Source organism: Chlorocebus sabaeus, chromosome 10 (assembly GCF_047675955.1).
Source record: "Chlorocebus sabaeus isolate Y175 chromosome 10, mChlSab1.0.hap1, whole genome shotgun sequence".
NCBI lineage: Eukaryota > Metazoa > Chordata > Mammalia > Primates > Cercopithecidae > Chlorocebus > Chlorocebus sabaeus.
In genome coordinates, this window is record NC_132913.1 from 111374016 (window position 1) to 111393583 (window position 19568).

At 40.7% G+C, this 19568-nt stretch overlaps 1 protein-coding gene across 1 annotated transcript in view; it reads right to left on the reverse strand.

The window, feature by feature from the left end:
- Window positions 1-19568, reverse strand: part of WDFY1 (WD repeat and FYVE domain containing 1) — a 68877-nt gene that overhangs the window by 17966 nt on the left and 31343 nt on the right. Inside the window, exons 3-7 of the mRNA XM_038001459.2 lie at window positions 17842-17915; window positions 11609-11663; window positions 6750-6900; window positions 4497-4609; window positions 1051-1177 (exon numbers count right to left, since the gene is read on the reverse strand). Coding sequence (XP_037857387.1) covers window positions 1051-1177; window positions 4497-4609; window positions 6750-6900; window positions 11609-11663; window positions 17842-17915 — 520 coding nt within the window. The remainder of the gene's footprint in view (window positions 1-1050; window positions 1178-4496; window positions 4610-6749; window positions 6901-11608; window positions 11664-17841; window positions 17916-19568) is intronic.

Consider the following 19568-nt stretch of genomic DNA (forward strand, 5'->3'; position numbering starts at 1 on the left):
TTAAAACCAGCAAGTGGTATTTTACCACTGACTATCCAGCATGGTAAAACGAATTCTAGTATAAACTTTACTTGGCATTTTATAACTCATAATACAGAATGATACTTTCTATAAAATATACGACTACTTTCAAATCACTCATTAAGAATTGTAGGCCAGAGATTTGATGAGGGCTATGGTTTTCGGGACCAATCACCATGATTTCCCGTTCAGATGCATAAGATTTATCTATCTGTTCAGAAACAAAAAAGGACAAAGGAGGTATAAGTCCCTTACTGAACATAATTCATATGAACAAGGAGTCCAACACCACAAAGATCGCTAGTATGCACAGACACACACACAGATGGGGTGAAGATCTCTGTCCCTCCTGCATGCCTGTCATACTACTCTTTAGGATGCCCAAGGAAACAAGCTCTTGGCCTGTTATAGTGTACAATATGTTTCCTCAGCTAATTTTCAGCTTGACTGTGATTACAGTAACAGCTGCAGTCTAGCCAAAAAGAAAAGAAAGGAAAGCGGGGTGAAGAGGTATTTCTTTTTCTTTCAGGGATAGAGGGCAAGATCCTAAATATACAACAGTATTACTCAGGTGAATTCCATTGTCAAACTAGACATTATTTCGCAATTCAATATCTTTAGAATAAAAAAACCAAAAACGAAAAACGAGTTAGGCTCCCAGCTCAAGAACAGCTTAGTATCACGTTACATGCAACCTTCCATGGTCAAAGTCCTCACCTGCATCTCTGTTCTATGCCTGCCTTAATCAGATATTTCAACGGGGTGACTCCTTAAGAGAGAAAGTGGCAAGTGCTCTTTGGACTAAGAAGGAAGAAAGCCCTGTACTCGTTTTTTGTTATTGTTGTTTTGCTACTAAACATCAGACACTTGGGGCTGACAGAAAGCAGTTAAAAGTGAACTGAGCGCTATCAGTGATAATTGCCATCTTAGAAGGCGGGGTTTGCAGAAAGTGTTATCAGACTACTAATGCCTTTCACTAGCTCCCCACTAACTCGGATTCTTTCCCCACCCCCACAAGTGGTCACGCACTGATGGCCCTGAAGTAAGAGCGTCCGGCCTTTTCTTCCTCCGATGTCCCACATGATGATGCTGTTGTCAGATGCTCCTGAGAAGAGTAACCGCTGAATAGGGTCCCACCAGAGGCAGGTGACACTACCTAGGGATTTGTGAGAGAGAGGGAGGCAGGGGAGAGGGGAGGGAGGAGAGGTAAAATATAACTCGACATCAGGAGGCACACATTTGACAGCTGAAGACCAAACTAGGACCAGTTGAGTCTTTAAGCAAAAAGGTACCTTCATGGTGTACAACAGGTCATTCAACCATGCCATCATGAGTCATACAGGAGACACAGCACCATTACCCACAGTTGTAAGATTAGAATTTTCAATTGTGCATCAAACTACTTGGGGCCGGGCATGGTGACTCACACCTGTAATCCCAGCACTTTGGGAGGCCGAGGAGGGCGAATCACTTGAGGCCAGGAGTTCGAGACTAGGCCTGGCCAACATGGTGAAACCCTGTTTCTACAAAAACAAAAACAACAAAAAACCAAAAATTAGCTGGGCATGGTGGCGGGTTCCTGTAATCCCCGCTACTTGGGAGGCTAAGGAGGGAGAATTGCTTGAACCCAGGAGGTGGAAGTTGCAGTGAGCCAAGATAGCGCCACTGCACTCCAGCTTAGGCAGACTCTGTCTCAAAAAAAAAAAAAACTGCTTGTAATACAAAGATTTTTAAACAAGCTCTTCCTTGTTCTGTCCAAAAATTATAAAGTAGTTTACATATGAAATGTTCAGAAAAAGTTACTGGAAAAAAAAATGCTAGTAATATTTAGTGAGAAAAACCAGTAAAGTTTACTGTGTCCAACCTACACAAGATAAAAAATCTAGATTATTCCGGGTCTCTGAAACCTTTCAGGTGTTTTACCCCAAGATGTCTATGTTTAAGAAAATTAAGTACCACAGAAAAAAGTCTGTTGTATACTACACAATTCTGCCAAGTAATTTAAGTGAAAAATCTGAACTTCCCATTTCATACTTTATATTGGCTAACTTATCAAATTGGAAACCCTTGAGGAAATCTTTCTTTCTACATACAGGTGGATCTTTCAGTAGATCCTTTCCCTGTTCATCGACTGCTGTTTGTCTAGAAAAAACATTATTAATCAACTTAGTAAAACTGAACCAGCCACACAAGCTAATAATAATTTTGGTAGGTATACAGAAAATTAATGATGCCATATTCAAAAGCAAACAGAAACTACTTTCTCACATATCCTTTCCAAAAACAGAACAAAAGTAGAAACAAAGAAATATTCTGCAAAGGCTTCAGGGGTTAGTTTCACATGACTTTTGACCCTGTGTAATCTATGTGCCATCCATTTCAGTTAGAGGCCTAAAAGCAGATAAATACGGTCTTTCAACATGAAAACTACTAAGTAGTTACCAGACCCATTCTGCCTTTAGCAACCCTGAAAAAACTGGCAGGCCTGGGGGTCATGAGAGAATTAGTCATAAACGGAAAGTGGTTTCTTCACGGGCCTCTGCTTTCCTGCCCAAATCCATTTTAACTTGCTGTTCTCTTTTCTTCTTTTCCCCTACAGGGTCCTTGATTTGATATACTCTATTTCACCTAAATAGATTACATAGAAAGCATAGTGTACATTTATTATAACTTGTTACAACTAAAACGCTAACTATGGTCATAAATAAGTTCATCATTAATTCTTTCAGCAACTCCCCCGTTCTCCATAAACCAGAGGGCCTCAAAGCTTGTATTTTGTGACACATACCAGAATTTGATCTTGTGATCGGTATGAAACTTCAATCTATTACGGCTTAGCATCTGACACAGTTTAGACATGTGTCCCCTCTAAATTTCGTTGATATATATATATTTTTTTTTAATTTTATCTTTTTGTTTTTGAGACGGAGTCTCCCTCTGTCACCCAGGTTGGAGTGCAGTGGCATGATCTTGGCTCACTGCAACCTCCACCTTCCGGGTTCAAGAGATTCTCCTGCCTCAACCTCCCTGAGTACCTGGGACTACAGGCGCCCGCCAACACGCCCAGCTAATGTTTTTTGTATTTTTAGTAGAGACAGGGTTTCATCATGTTGCCAGGCTGGTCTCGAACTCCTGACCTCAAGTGATCTGCCCACCTCAGCCTCCCAAGTTGCCGGGATTACAGGTGTGAGCCACCGGGCCCGGCCTCTAAATTTCATGTTAAATTAATCCCCAGTGTTGCAGGTGGGGCGTGGTAGTTGGCTCACGGGGGTGGATTTCTCACGAATGGTTTAGTGCCATCCCCTTGGTGCTCTCCTTGAGACAGTAAATGAGCTCCCTTGATACGGTTGTTTAAAAGTGTGTGGCACCCCCACACCCCCACTCCTGCTTTGGTTGTGTGATGTGCCTGTTCATACCTCACCTTGTGCTATGACTATAAGCTTCCTGAGGCCCTCACCAGAAGCATGCCGGTGCCATGCTTCCTGTACAGCCTGCAGATCCACGAACCAATTAAACCTATTCTCTTTATAAATTACCCATTCTTAGATATTTCTTTATTGCAATGCAAGAATGGCCCAATACAGCATCTAATGAAACCTCTTTATTACATGTGCATATGTGGCGAGTCACATACAATTAACGGACTTTAAAAACCCCTCCACAGAGCTTCACTAACCCACTGCACTACAGAAATGAAATTCCACCCAATAATTCTTTCCCCTCAGTCCCTACGCAGGGTATGTTTCCCAAGCAGAGGCTGAACCAGCCCACACATTTCTTCTAATTGTATTTATCAGGTCTTGCTCAGGGGCTTAGAAACTGATAAATTTTTTTAAAGTAATAGTAACCACTCTTCCAAAGGTTTTACCAGTTAGAAGTAATTTTAAAGGTCTTCTCAATACAATAAGTTATTTTATTTTTATTTCTATTTTTTTGAGACAGAGTCTCACTCTGTCACCCAGGCAGGAGTGTAGTGCCGTAATCTCGGTTCACTGCAACCTCCGCCCCCTGGGTTCAAGTGATTCTCCTGCCTTAGCATTCCAAGTAGCTAGGGGTGGGATTACAGGTATGCACCACGATGCCTGGTTAATTTTTGTATTCTTAGTAGAGAGGGAGTTTTGCTGTGTTGGCCAGGCTGCTCTTGAACTCCTGGCCTCAAGTGGTCCACCTAATTCGGCCTCCAAAAGTGCTGGGATTATAGGTGTGAACCAACGTGCCAGCCATAACTTAATTTAAAAAGGTAAGCAACATAGAAAGTAGTATCCACACAGCAATTTAGAAGGGATTTCGACAATATGAAATGAACCCATCACCCCACCTTCGCTTAGTTTTCACTCTGAATCCCATATCTGGCCAATCAAAATGAAATCTGACAGATCACGAGGAACAGAGCATTCACGAATCCACGTAGTGGAGAACTGAATTTGAATGCCCAAGTTAGGCAAAAAACACTCTTGGGTGATATTATAGCCTACCTTCATGTCCTTTGAGGGTTGTGATGACTGAACACGTGTTCTGTTCAAGCTTCAGCAGGGTGATCTGCCCAGAACAATCACCAACGAAAGCATACTGAGTGTCAAAGTCATATCTGAGGAGAAGCAGTCAAGGATGTAGAACAGAAATCACCCGAAAATCCTCTCATAAGAGAGACACCAGCATTAGTCAAAGTTAGTTTCTAAAGTTAGAAAACATGCATTTTAAAGAGAATAAGCATATACCTAAAACTACAACAAAAAAGGAAATACCCAACTGAAAATCATGCAATATGTAAATACTGAAGGTAAACATTAAAACAGCTGTTATTACTGAGAAAGTTTATATTCATTCATTCAACAAGAACTCATTGAGTGCCTGTTACTATATCAAGCAAGATCCCAGGAACTGGCAATAAAAAAAGAGCTGGTAGGGCAGACACACACAAAAACAAGTAGACATAATCAAGTACAATAAAGTGTCAAAGAGTGAAACTCATAACTACTGGGCTGGGTGCAGTGGCTCATGCCTGTAATCCCAGCACTTTGGGAGGCTGAGGTGGGCAGATCACTTGAGGTCAGGAGTTCAAGACCAGCCCGGCCAACATGGTGAAACCCCGTCTCTACTAAAAATACGAAACATTAGTTGGGTGTGGTGGCACACACTTGTAATCCCAGTTACTTGGGAGGCTGGGGCAAGAGAACAGCTTGAACCCAGAAGGCAGAGGTTGCAGTGAGCTGAGATGATACTACTGCACCACTCCGGCCTGGGTGACAGAGCAAGACTGTCTCAAAAAAAAAAAAAAAGAAAGAAAGAAAAGAAAAGAATGCTAACTACTGAAAACAGCAAGAAAGCTCTGAAACATAATGGTTATTTATGAAATATCTCTGAAAATAACGCAAATCTGACAGTAAATACAAGACATGAATCCATGTTTCTTTTGGCCTAGAGAATTTAGCTATAAATGAAGAGGATGATTCACTTTAAATTACTGTGGATAGTTTAATAATCCAAAACGCAGTTGTTTGGGGCGGTAGTACATTTAAATTTAGAAAATATATTAACTATTGGTCACAACTCATTACTTTCTCAATTTGTGGCCATAGATATTTCTGGAAAACCAGAAATTTATACACAACATATTAACTAGTATTTATAATACGAAAGCTATTTACAACAGGATAACTGTCACTCTTCCAAAACACAGTCAAAAAGGAGCACGGTAAACTAGGGCATGACTGTGACTCTGTGTCATTTTCCACAAATCCATTATCAGAGGCCTAGCACATAACAAAAATGCTTATGTAGCACACACTGTATCTGAGTATTTTTTGCTTGTTTGATCCTAAAGTATATGGTACTATTTTAAATATCTCACGCTGTGCATTCATTTGTAGCAAACATTGTAAAGAAAGGCTTTCAATGGATGGAATTTTACTATGCCAGACATTTAACTCTGAGAGAGAAACTACCACGGGGTGTCTGCCTGTTGTTGATAACCTTGATCTTGCCATCACTAAGATACACAGCACGCAGGGAGATCCTTAGGGAAGGGTGAGCTCTACAGGAAGCAAATTCCATGTAGTAGCAGGAATTTTTTAGGCACTGATTTTCAGCACCTTGGGGGATCCTGAGCCATCTTTGAGAGTTTTATAAGGATTATGGGTCCTCTCCACACACAAAAAAGCATTAAGCAAAAGTTTTGTGTAAAACTCCTTGTAGCCCATTTAGGAACAAACCTCAAGGCTATAAACCCTTAATATTCAGTATGTACACTTACAGAGTCTGCAAATCACCAATTACTAGCAGACAAGTTCCTGTTTTCCTTTCTTCACACAATAAAAAGTCTTTCCATTAGAAATGCAAAGACGTGAGAGGAAGGGTTTGCATTAATGGGCCTGGGTTTTCCACAATTATGTATTAAAAACCTATAGCACCTCCCAGCAGAGAACAATTCATTTCATTATTATTATTTTTAAGAAACCCAATTTACAGCAAGAAAAGCAAATATGGAAGTTCTTGGATTTTCGGTGAAATATGTATTAGGTTGGTGCAAAAGTAATTGCAATTTTTGCAATTACTTTGAATGGCCAAAAAAAAAAAAAAAAAAAAAAAAACCACAATTACTTTTGCCCAAACTTAAATAGGTTTCATTCAGTCTTTAGATCTCAATTAGCAGTTTGGGATGAGATTCAGAACCAAACACCGAGAAGCAGAGGCCAGGGGAAGGAGAGGTCCGTGGCTCTGAAGGATACTGCAGACACGAAGCCCAGGACGTGAAGAAGTGCCTCCCGAGCATGTTCCCGCTTCGCGTGCACATCCAGCTCACACACTTGTCGTAGCCAGTACTGATGACCCACTCTGTGGCCAAGCTGAAGATGATCGCAGACACCCGGTTCTGATGAGCTGCAGGACCAGAAAGGTGAAGAGATGTCATCTCCAGAAACAGCACTCTATGGGGAAGAACTGAGGCTCAATCTCTCAATCTGCTCAGCCGGGACACAGCTGCATACAAGAGTGTACTGGAAATGCCTATCCTCTGTGAATATATTTCAGACAACCCGCCCCAGCTCAACAACTCACTAGCACAGGCTCTCTCCAAGGCTCTGCCCTCTGCTCCCCACAGTCGTGCCACCAGAAGCTAGGAATCATTAAAGAGTAATGCCCAAAGAGAAATCAAATACTAGCTTAGAATATATACATATATGTTATATATACAAAAAATATATATATAATATATATAAAAAATATATATATTATAATTCTTTTTTTGCTATGCTCAAGAGAACATTTTTACTTTGCTCTAAAAACCTTTATGAACGAGGACCATGTGGAAAGCAGCAGTTGTAACAGGGCAATGTTTTTTTAATCGTCTGTAACTTCAGTGCTTTGAACCTTCCGAAAACACTGGCATTCTAAATAAGAGCAATGGCAGTTTTCTAAAATTAAAAAGCGGTGTTATGTGTTTTGTTTCTGGAATACTTTTTATCAGTGTGTAACATTTTATTATTCATAAAGACAAAGCTTTTGTGAAGTTCTCTGTTCCAAAATAACAGCTGAGAATGAGGAAGGTTTTCTGTCTGTTACCTAACTCTGGAAATATTTCCAGGTTGATTATAAGCCACACCGGGGCAGTGTTACCTGCCTTCTACTTCATCTGGTACAGAACTTTGCATGCAGTAGATGTTTAATAAGCGTCCAATCTGATGAATGAAGTCAAAGGCCAGACAGAGAGACTGCTGACCTTGCTCTCAGCTGTACAGACTGCTTAGGAAGAACTGAGGGGGAAAGTCTACGTGAAAGTCAGATTCATCCACCGCTGAAAGGTTACATTGAACAATTACATACTCATGAAGGATTCTGAAACTTAAAGGATGCTATGATAGCTATTAATCTTAAATTCAGCTGGGCACAGTGGCTCAACACCTATAATCCCAGTGCTTTGGGAGGCCGAGGCAGGAGGACTGTTTGAGGCCAGGAGTTGGAGACCAACCTGGGCAACAAAGCAAGACCCCATCTCTACAAAAAACATTTTTAAAACCAGCTGGGCATGGTGGCACTTGCCTGTAGTCCTAGCTACTCAGCAGGCTGATGTGGGAGATCTCTTGAGCCCAGGAGTTGGAGGTTACATCGAGCTATGTTTGCACCACTGCACTCCAGCCTGGATAAGATAGTGAGACTCTGTCTCTAATTAATAAATAAAAATTAAAAACTGAAAAAAATATTAAATTTGAGTAGACCATGTCTTGTAAGATCTGTCTCAGCGTCTGATGTGGAACCTAATGCTTTTTCTGCTTTAATATTTAATTTGCATAAATACTTACAGGGTGTGTATTATTATACTGATTTTCAGATAAGAAAACCGAGAAGCAAATATTAAGTATTTATTAAATATTTATAAATATAAATTAAATATCAATATCAATATATGCCCAAAGTCTAATAAGTGATAGATTAATTTGGTCTGTCTGACTCAAAACACCTTTTCCACTAAACCTGTAGTTGTTAAACTCGGGCCAAATAGTCATAGGGTTTAAACTAGTTTGTGGTAAAGATGCTGTAGTGAATAGTCAACTATTTTTTCCTGGGAAGAACTATCCTATTTCTAAGATTACATCCTTTCTGCTGTTTTGTATTTTTTAGATGTCCTTTTCTTTTGTGAAAGTATGGTGAGATATAGTCATGCTTATTTTGCTTCATTTTTAGTTTTTAAACTCTCACTTGGCAAAATAAAAAATACAGCAATCCCTATATTAGTCCTCCAAAAGTTTTCTAAAATGTTATTAGTCAATGAAATATAAAGGTCCAAGAACCACTGCAAAAGAAACCTATGCTGTCTTATAGCCCAAAAAGAACTATGACAACTGGCGGGGCATGGTGGCTCATGCCTGTAATTCCAGCATTTTGGGAGGCCAAGGCGGGTGGATAACTTGAGGCCAGGAGTTCAAGACCAACCTGGCCAACATGGTGAAACCCCGTCTCTACTAAAAATACAAAAAATTAGCTGGCCATGGTGGCTCGCACCTATAATCCCAGCTACTAGGGAGGTTGAGGCAGGAGAATCGGCTGAACCCTGGAGGCGGAGGTTGCAGTGAGCTGAGATCGCACCACTGCACTCCAGTGTGGGCAACAGAGTGAGCCTCTTTCTTAAAAAAAAAAAAAAAAAGAACTTTGACAGCCAAAATATAGATAAAAATAACATGAGATGTGAGTATGAAATAATTTCATCCTTAATGACAGATGAAAAATACAAACACACACACACACTCTTTTTTTTTTTTTTTTTTTTTTTTAAAGGCGGGGGGCAGGGTCTCATTTTGTTGCCCAGGCTGGAGTGCAGTGGTCTGATGATGGCTCACTGTAATTTCTAACTCCTGGGCTCAAATGACCCTCCCGCCTCAGCCTCCCAAGTAGCTGGGACTACAGTGCGTGCCACCATGGCTGGCTAATTTTTTACAGAGGTACGGTCTATGTTGCCCAGGCTGGTCTCAAACTCCTTGGCTTCTCAAAGTGCTAAGATTACAGGTGGGAGCTACTATAACTGGCCAGGTGAAATAATTTATTAAGGAATTTGCCTTTTGACAAAAACATTGACCAGGCATTTAAGGGTCTCCAAATCAGGCATTTAAAGATCTCCAAACTTGTAGGTATATACCTCGTAAAGGAACTTACAGATTCTTGATTATTTTAAAGATAAACCCGTGCATGATAGCTGAGAATTCAAAGTTGTTTCTGGAGTTACAATAACACCATGATGCTAGTAGTACATTACTCAATGCAAGATTGGAAAGTGTTATTCATGTCACAAAACAGTTTCCCTGACCAACATACTCCAAGGGCAAATGTACGGGCATTGTTGCATCACTGTTCTCCTATTTTATTTATTTATTTTTGAGGCGGAATCTCCCTCTGTTGCCCAGGCTGGAGTGCAGTGGTGCGATCTCGGTTCCCTGCAACCTCCACCTCCTGGGTTCAAGCAGTTCTCCTGCCTCAGTCTCCTGAGTAGCTGGGACTACAGGCATGTGCTATCACGCCCGGCTAATTTTTGTTATTTTTAGTAGAGACGGGGTTTCACCTCGTTGGCCAGGCTGGCCTCAAACTCCTGACCTCAAGTGAGGCACCTGCCTCGGCCTCCCAAAGTGCTGGGATTACAGGGGTGAGCCACTGCACCTGGATGCTTTCCTCCTATTTTAAATTTGGAACAGGTGAAACAATACATAGGAAAAAGCAATTTGGCCTTCTTAATAAAGTATCCTATCATTAGACCACATTGCATCAAGATGAACACGTATGTAAAACATCTACACTCTAATTCTTACCTTTATCCACAAGCATTAAATACAAAATTTTAGAAGTATAGAGTGAATAAAATGAGGCTACATGTTACATCTTCTGGTGAAGTTTCTGGGAATCAGCTAATTGGTCTGATGGGAATCCACAACTTAACCAAAATGCTTTAGTTTTGCAACTTCAGTCTGAAGTTGTCATTGGGATCTTGCTTTTGTTAAGTTTTAAAATACTGAAATTTACTAAATAAAGTAAAAACTGAAAAAAAGGTATATGTCACAGATGCCACAAAGTATTGATAGCTTTGTAGTGAAAAGTGCTTATAAATCAGTTAGAAAACACTACACCTCCCTGGGAATACGCACAAAATCATAAACAGATATTCAGAAAATATGACAAGTGGTCAACATTAAATAAAGCTTAAATCATTTTCAAATTGCGAACTTTCTTGACTATTAAACAGGAAAAAGAAATTATAAGGCAGCAATGTTGTGAAGACGTCATGAACACGTATTCTCAGTCGCCATTCGCAGGACTGTAAAAACTTGCACTATTGCTGTGAAGCAGTTTGCAAAGTAAACCTAGGGCATTTAAAAAACTTTTTAATGTCTGACCTGGTTATTCCACTTTGTAGGAATTTGTCTTTAAAAAAAAAAAATAATTCCTCACTGAGCACTTCGGGATTTGTCTTAAATAATCAGAATTACAGATTTGGCCAGGTGTGGTGGCTCACACCTGAATTCTAGCACTTTGGGTGCTAAATTCTGAGCACCCAAAGGTGCTGAGAATGGGAGGGACTGAGGTGGGAGGGTCACTTAAGCTCAGGAGTTCCAGACCAGCCTGGGCAACATACTGAGACCTCGTCTCTATTTAAACGAAACAAAACGAAACAAATGAATTATAGGATTACAGTCAGAATAACAGTCAAGAATACCCCCCACATATGTGTATACACTTATTCAAGAATACACACACACACACACACACGTATACACATATCAAAAAACTGTACACACACTCAGTTATATACACACACATACATGTATGAAGAGTAGTGTGTGTTATCAAAAAAATGGAAGCAGTACACATATCCAATAATAAAAGAATGGTTAATTAAATCTGATAATGTACCTGATATACAAAATTTTAAATGCTAATGAGCAAGAAAAAGCTGAAATATCACTAAAAGACAACAGTCTCTCACATTGTGGGGGTAACAAAACTAACAAGTTAATGTGAAAATCTAATTTTCATCATAAGAGATGATGTTCTAGTTTTGTGTATGTCTACATGTATGTGTACGCAAGATAATATGTATTATAATTACCTGGGTAGGTCTTGATAAAGTTCATTTTATTAAAATCTTCAGAAACGTGAAATTCCTAAAAGCAAATGCACAAAATAAAAATTTTTTAAAGAGTTATGGTTTTATAAAACAACAGAAACTTAACTTTCAAAAATGAAGTAAAATGCAAAAATGATTCTCACAAGACCTGGGACTTAAGATGAGTTATTTAGGAATGATATGAATTGCTTCTTTCATCAGACCTGTCCTCAGGCCAACATCGCTTTGGGAGAACAGACCTAATTGAATAAAAGTAAGTGCTGCTGACTAGCATGGGATTTGTGTCCACTTCTTCCTGCCCAAATCAGCACTCCGTATTCCTTCTCCCTCCCACTACAAAACTGTATTCTCTTAGGGACACAAAAAAACCCCTCAAGACACTGCATATTAAAGCAAAACTGCAAAGACCCCTCACTAACAGAGCTCTCAGCAAAGTAAAAACAGGGCGCTGGGTAGCTCAGCAATTTAGTGGGGGAAAGTACACTTATTTAATATACAAACACATACAAAAACAACAAAAAAGAAGTATTGAGATTGTGGGTGGTTTTTGGCTTCTTTTTATACTCCCGTGTTTTCCGATATTTATTTATTTATTTATTTATTTATTTATTTATTTACAGACAGAGTTTCGCTCTTGTTGCTTCCTCGGCTCACTGCAACGTCTGCTTCCCAGGTTCAAGTGATTCTCCTGCCTCAGGCTCCTGAGTAGCTGGGATTACAGGAGTGCATAACCACGCCCAGCTAATTTTTGTATTTTTAGTAGAGATGGGGTTTCACCATGTTGGCCAGGATGGTCTCGAACTCCTGACCTCAGGTGATCCACTCACCTCAGGCTCCCAAAGTGCTGGGATTACAGGTGTGAGCCACTGCACCTGGCCCCAAATTTTCTATAGATGTAATCCTTTATAACTTGGAAAAGAAATTTAAAGTACATACGTTTTATTGAAAAAAAATCAACCTCAACATAAAACTATGAAAATAAAACTCTAAAGAAAAATCACTAATTACTAGTACTACCATTATTATTATCATATTATTATTATTTTGAGACAGAGTCTCGCTCTGTCACCCAGGCTGGAGTACAGTGATGCAATCTCAGCTCACTGTAACCTCCGCCTCCTGGGTTCAAGCGATTCTTGTGCCTCGGAGTCCTGAGTAACTGGGACTAAAGGTGCGTGCCACCACACCTGGCTAATTTTTTTTGTATTTTTAGTACAGACGGGGTTTCACCATGCTGGCCAGCCTGGTCTTGAACTCGTGGTCTCAAGTGATCCACCGGCCTTGGCCTCCCAAAGTGCTGGGATTATAGGCATGAGCCATTGCGCCCAGCCAAGAATACTATTATTGATCAATGCTAAATTGACATGGATATTATGAATGGCTGACAGACCAGAGTGAGGGGGAAAAAAAGCACACAAAAGAATACAGATTTCTTGTTCTCCATCTTGTTTTTGCGAAGTAGAAAAAATGTATCAGCACGGTATATATTCTTCTGTATTCAGTGGAAGAGCAATTGATCAACTGCTGACTAATGTTAAATTGGATTTGCCTTGCCCCTTTCCATTGAACAACTATAACAGTTCTTATGTGCCATCCTACAATGACAGTCTCCCCTTGAACTGAAGGCCACAAAAAGGGTCCCTAGGGAGATAAATGCACCAACACTGCACTACTGCGCTATGTGAAGCTTGTACTTAGTGGCTTCTCGTTATATATGCGCATGCACATCATCATGATATTCCCATAACATTTACTGAAGGCTAAAATGGAGAGCTTTGGCATTCACTACTGTGTCATGCATTTCCAGCACCCTCGCCTGCCGCCCGCTGCTGTGTGAACTGCATGGGCAGGGAGCCTGTCCCTTCTACTGGATCTTTCTTCTTGACCCTTACATCAAGGCTGCTGCTACTTTTTCTTTCTTTTTTTTTTTTTTTTTCCTTCTTTTGAGACAGGGTCTTGTTCTGCCATTCAGGCTGGAGTGCGGTGGTGCAATCTCTGCTCACTGCAACCTCCACTTCCCAGGCTCAAGTGATCCTCCCACCTCAGCCTCCTGAGTAGTGGGGCTACATGGGTATGACACCACAATAAGCGAATTTTCTTAATTTTTGTAGAAACGAGGTCCCACTATATTGCCCAGGCTGGTCTCCAACTCCTGGGCTCAATCCTCCTGCCTCAGCCTCCCAAAGTGCTGAGATTATCGGCATGAGCCACCACACCTGGTCCAAGGCTGCTGCTTTCAGTAAAAAAAAAAAAAAGAAACTCTCATAACTATACTTCTACTTTCGTTGTCCCCTTCTCAGCCAAAAGTTTCTCTAATGACCAGCCCACCTGGTTACCCTCAGGCTCTCTGGCTCCCTCATCTCCCAGTCACACTTCAAGTCCATGGCTCACCAGGGCTACCCCACTGCACGGAAAGGCTCTTCTTGTTATCAGCAGCTGCCTTCTAAGTGCCATCCCAAGAGCACTGCCTAGGCCTAATTTCATCCTCTCCCTCCTGCCCTTGACACCTTTACTCACCTCCTCCCTGAAACTCACTGCCCTCTGGCTTCCGTGGCTGCACTGTCCTGGCTGGCTCTCCTCCCTCTTTGCCTATTCTTCCTGTCTCTCCTTTAGGCTCCCAGCCCTCTGGCTTTTCTTTAAATATTAATATTTCCCTAGGAATGTGACCTTGGCCTTCTGCTTTTCTCAATCTACCAGCTCTGTCTAGTTCACGGCAGCCACCGTTGTAGTTTCCACTGACGTCTACGTTCAGGGAACTCCCAACCCCTGCCCAGACCAAACCCTGAGGTTCAGGCACACACACCCAAGTTCAGTTCTCAAAACTTAACTCATCACTTTTCCCCAAAAAAGATCAGCATCTTTTCTGTCTCTGAAGCAGCTAACTCCTGGCTAGAAACCTGAAAGTCATCTTAAAGCAGCTCTCTATTTCAACACGCACCTTTATTCAAACACCCAGCCCTGCTTCCCAGACAGTTCTTGAGGCCACAGCCTCTTCTCCTCCCCACCCCGGTGTTTCACGATCCACAGCCTCTTCTCCTCCCCACCCCGGTGTTTCACGATCTCACACTGGGATGCAGAGGCCGCCTGCTAACTGGCACCTGTACTTTCAGCCTTGTCCCTTCAAAGCCTGCTACACATTTCTGAGCTGAGAAAAACCAGAAACCTGTTCCTGCTCCTCAATGGTTTTAGCGAAACCATGTGGTTTCCCTAAAGCACTTGATCCTTGGGTTCACCTAGAGGACTTGCTACTTATTACACAGATCCCCAGGTCCCTCCCTAGTGATTCTGAAGCTCTGGGTCTGGTATAGAGCTGGGGAATCTGTATTTTAGTTAAGTTCCCTCAATGACAGGCGTGACTATGCAAGGTCAGGAAATTCAGCTTACATAAGGTGGTCTGGGCCCCTTAAAGTCACACTCAAGGATCATCACTTCCCCTCCTCCCTGACTGGCCTCCTCTTCGACTCCACTCCAAAACACTGTCATTATTTAGGCCTCAGGTCTGGGCCCCGACTTCTTTCATTCCCTCCCCAGCTACTCAATCATTCTTGTGGCTTGAAAAATGACCTGATGATGATGTCCTCTGCCCAGACCTCTCTGGGGCTCCAGTTTTGTTTATCCTGCGCCAACTTCACATGGCCAGTCAGAAGCTCACTGGTATCTCAAACGAGGCTGGCTCTCACTGTCCCCCTCCCTCTAACTGCCTCCCTAGCCCAGCCTTACCCTTCTCAGCAAACAATACTACTTCCTACCCAACTGCTCAAGCCAAAAACCTGGCTGTCACCCGACTTCTCTTCCTCTCCTCTACACAGTCAACTTATCTCAGATGTCTCCAAGACTTATCTCAAGTCCATCCACTTGTCCTTCTTCACGGCCACTGTCCTTTCACCCAGACCGCCAAAAGAGCCCGATTATCCCACCGCCACTCTGGCCGCCCCTCAATCCGTTTTCCACCCAGCAGCTAGAGGGACCTTTGAAAAATGTAAATTATATCATGCTATTCATCTGTGAAAACACTTTAACAGCTTCTCACTGCAATTACATTAAAATTTAAAGCTTTACCCAGACTTACAACACCCTGCACGACCTGGTGGCCTCTGCCCACTTCTCCAATCGCCCTAGGGTGGCTCCCTATCACCCCCACCAGCAAGCCACTATAACCTCCTCTGAGTCCTCTGATGCACAGAGATCCTTGCCACTTGGGTCTTCTGGATACTGACTTCTGGAAACTTCCCTGGCTCTCTGCCGGCTGGCTCTGTGACAAAGATGCCAAGAAAATTAAATGGGAAAAAAATAGTCTTTTCAACAATCGGTGCTGGGATAACTGGATGTCCACATACAAAAGAATAAATGTGGAACCCCTCTGTGATACCACATATAAGAATTAACTTACAATAAATCAAAGATCTAAATGTAAAGCTAAACTATAAAGCTCTCAGAAGAAAATACAGGTGTAAATCTTGATTTATACCTATCTTTATAGGTATAAATGACCTTGGATTAGGCAATGGCTTCTTAGATATGGTATCTAAAGCTTAAATAGCCAAAAAAAAAAAAAAAGAAAAAAAAAAAAAGATACATTGGACTTCACTAAACTTTAAAAATAAAAAAGTAAAAAGGCAGCTCTTAGGAGAAGATATTTGCAGAACATATATCTGATAAGGGTCTAGTATCTAACATACAGAAAAAACTCTTACAACTCAACAATTTAAAAATACTCTATTAAAAATGGGCGAAGGACTTAAATAGATATTTCTCCAAAGAAGATATAAATGACCAACAAGATATAAATGACCTAAGAAGATCCTCACCATTACTAGTGATTAGGAAGAGGCGAATCAAAACCACAATCTAGTACCACTTCACATCCACCAGGATGACAAAACAAAACAAAACAAGCAGAAAATGACAAGTGTTAGCAAGGATTTGGAGAACCGGAATACGTACAAAAAACATGTACATGAATTTTCATAGTAACGTTATCGATAATAGCCAAAAAGTGAAAACAACCCAAATGTCTATCAACTAATAAAGGGATAAACCAAGTGCAGTATGGAATACTATTCCACGGCCAAAAGAATGAATTAATTCAAACAGGCATGAACCTTGAAAACATCACGCTAAGTGAAAGACAAACATAAAAGGCCACACATACTGTATGAGTCTATTAATCTAAAGTGTCTAAAATAGGCAAATCCTTGCATTCAGTAAATTAGTGCTTTCCAGGAGCTGGGGGAAGGGGCAATGGAGAGGGACTGCTAACGGGTATGGGATTTTTTTGCAGGGAGGGGTGATGAAAATATTCTGGAATTAGAGAATGGTAATGGTTGCACAATCTTATGAATATACTACAAGACCACAGAATTATATACTTTAAAATGGTAAATATAATTGTTATATAAGTTATATTTCAATTAAGAAAAAATAAATATATGCATACAATTCGACCCACAAAAATGCCAATCTATAATAGACTAAAACTTAAATATCACGTCCTTTACCAAAGATAGTTTGAGAAGTATTGCCTTAAAGAGTTCTGTGAGCTGCTGGCTGAATGGCTACACACACACACACACACACACACACACACACACACACACAGAGGCTCTCCACCATCACAGCTGAGGGATGGGGACTGCTGTAGGTGACATATTCACTCTATGAAGGCTATGATCTGTGGGTCAGCCTGAGCATCCAGCTATCAATTACAACAGCATTCTGAGTTCCAAGGAACTAGTTTAAAATGAAGCAACAATTTAATCCATTTTTGACCTAATATCTATACTGAATTAAAACTTTTTTTGTTTTTCTTTTGAGACATGGTTTCCCTCTGTTGCCCAGGTGAAAGTGCAGTGGTGCAATCTCAGCTAGCTGCAGCCTTGACCTCCTGGGCTCAAGCCATCCTCCCACCTCAGTCTCCTAAGTAGCTGGGACCACAGGCATGCACCACTACCAACTAATTTTTTTGATTTTTTGTAGAGATGAGGTCTCACTGTGTTACCCAGGCTGGTTTCAAACTCCTGGGCTCAAGTGATCTGTCTGCCTCAGCCTCCTAAAATGTTGGGATTACAGATGTGAACCACCACGCCTGGCCTAAATTAAACATTTTTCATGCCAAACAATCAAGCATCCATTGTTAATCCAAAGTTAACTGGCCAATAAGGGACATGGGAGGTCAATATAAAGAAAATAATAAATACATTCTAAAAGCTACCTACCATTACGGCTCCATTATCCTGGCCCACAAATATCCGTCTGCTGTCATGATGGTAAGCCATAGCAGAGCAAGGAGCTGCCAGAAAGACAAAGAGCACATTACCAGCAAAGCTAAGCACTTTAAGTCATTCTTCAAAGTGACTGATTAAGAACTATACAGTTTAGGTTCACAGAGAGAGAGAAAAAATGTTTTCTAAAAATTACATAAATTGAAAATGTTATTAAAGTTCTCTCTGTTGCCTTAGTTTAAAACCTTATTTTCACAAATCTTCTCAGTTATTTCTATAATGCTGGGTGAAGCGAGCCAGCACGAAGTTTCATCTGACTGAAAGTCCTACCTGTCGTCTGGCAAGCCTTGGGGACCAGGGCTTGCAGTGTGTGATCTGCTGCCCACACACTCAGGAGGTCATCCCGCCCCTGCCACCCTTCCCATCAAATGTCAAAGAGTAGCTAGAATCTGTGCAAAGATGGGTTCCCAGCACCAGAATTCCTATTCTATGGCATATGTGAGCATATGTGAGGTGCAGATATATGGCAAATGTGAGTTGTGAAGTGCAGACAGGTTTCCTTGTCCATAGCAGTCTTATGTGACTGGGAGAACAGCTGCCTCTCCTCATGTAAACACTCTTTCCATGTTCTACCTACCTGCTTAAAGAAATCACAGGCTAGAGAATGAGTTTCAGAAAGGAGAAATTCTAAATTGTCTTTTACCAAAAATTAGAATTAAAGTGATTTATAAATTGGAACATTTGAAAAAATATATATTTGGGTTTGTTTCAGCCTAAAGAATTTTAGTTAGCAATGGAAGAACCAAAACAAGGAAATGCATGCTAGGGAAAAACAAAACAAAACAAACAAATTTGAATTTACTTTGGAATAGAACTTCTTGTAAAAGACGAGTGGGTATGGTGGCTCATGCCTATAATCTCGGCACTTTGGGAGGCCAAGGCAGGAGGATTGCTTGAGGCCAGGAGTTGAGACCAGCCTGGGCAACATAGTGAGACTCCATCTCAAAAATAAAAAAAAAAAAAAAGGTAAAAGAAAAAACATCTTTTAAATGAAGTCACCATTTGAATATAGTTTAAAGTTCTCTCTCTCGTAGGCCGATATCCTCACAAAAGGAAGTAAACTACAATACTGGATTGTACCCCAAAGCGAAAACATAGCTAACTGCATGATCAGACCATAGAGACTGTTTCAGTTGCATCCAAGAACTGCGTAGTTGACTCTGAAAGGTACGTACTGAAATTGTGCACAAAACAATTAGAATTGACTATGAGCCTGTATACTCCTTATCCGCCATACTGATGTTTGAGATGAAAAGAACAATCCAGTTTAAGAATTATGACCACAAAGATAGATATACATACCTTTATACTATCAAAATGCTCTTTAATAACCATGCACACTTATCTTTGACAAATCAAATCATGCTTTGATGCGTTCAGAGATTCACTGTCATCATTTTTGCTTGCTTTCTAGATGGCACTAAATGCATTAGTTTTAAGCTTCAATTTTTTTAATGCCCAATCCTATAACAAACAACATAAATATGTAAAATCTTGTGTAAAAATTACGAAGTGCTGGGTAATTTTATGAAGCTAGACAATTATAACATTTAAAAAGAAAAAAAGGGTTTCCTTAGTTTGTTTTGTATTATATAGTGATATCCTGGCTCCCTGGAAAGGAGGTTTCTAATTGAGATAAACAATATAAATGTAATATAGAA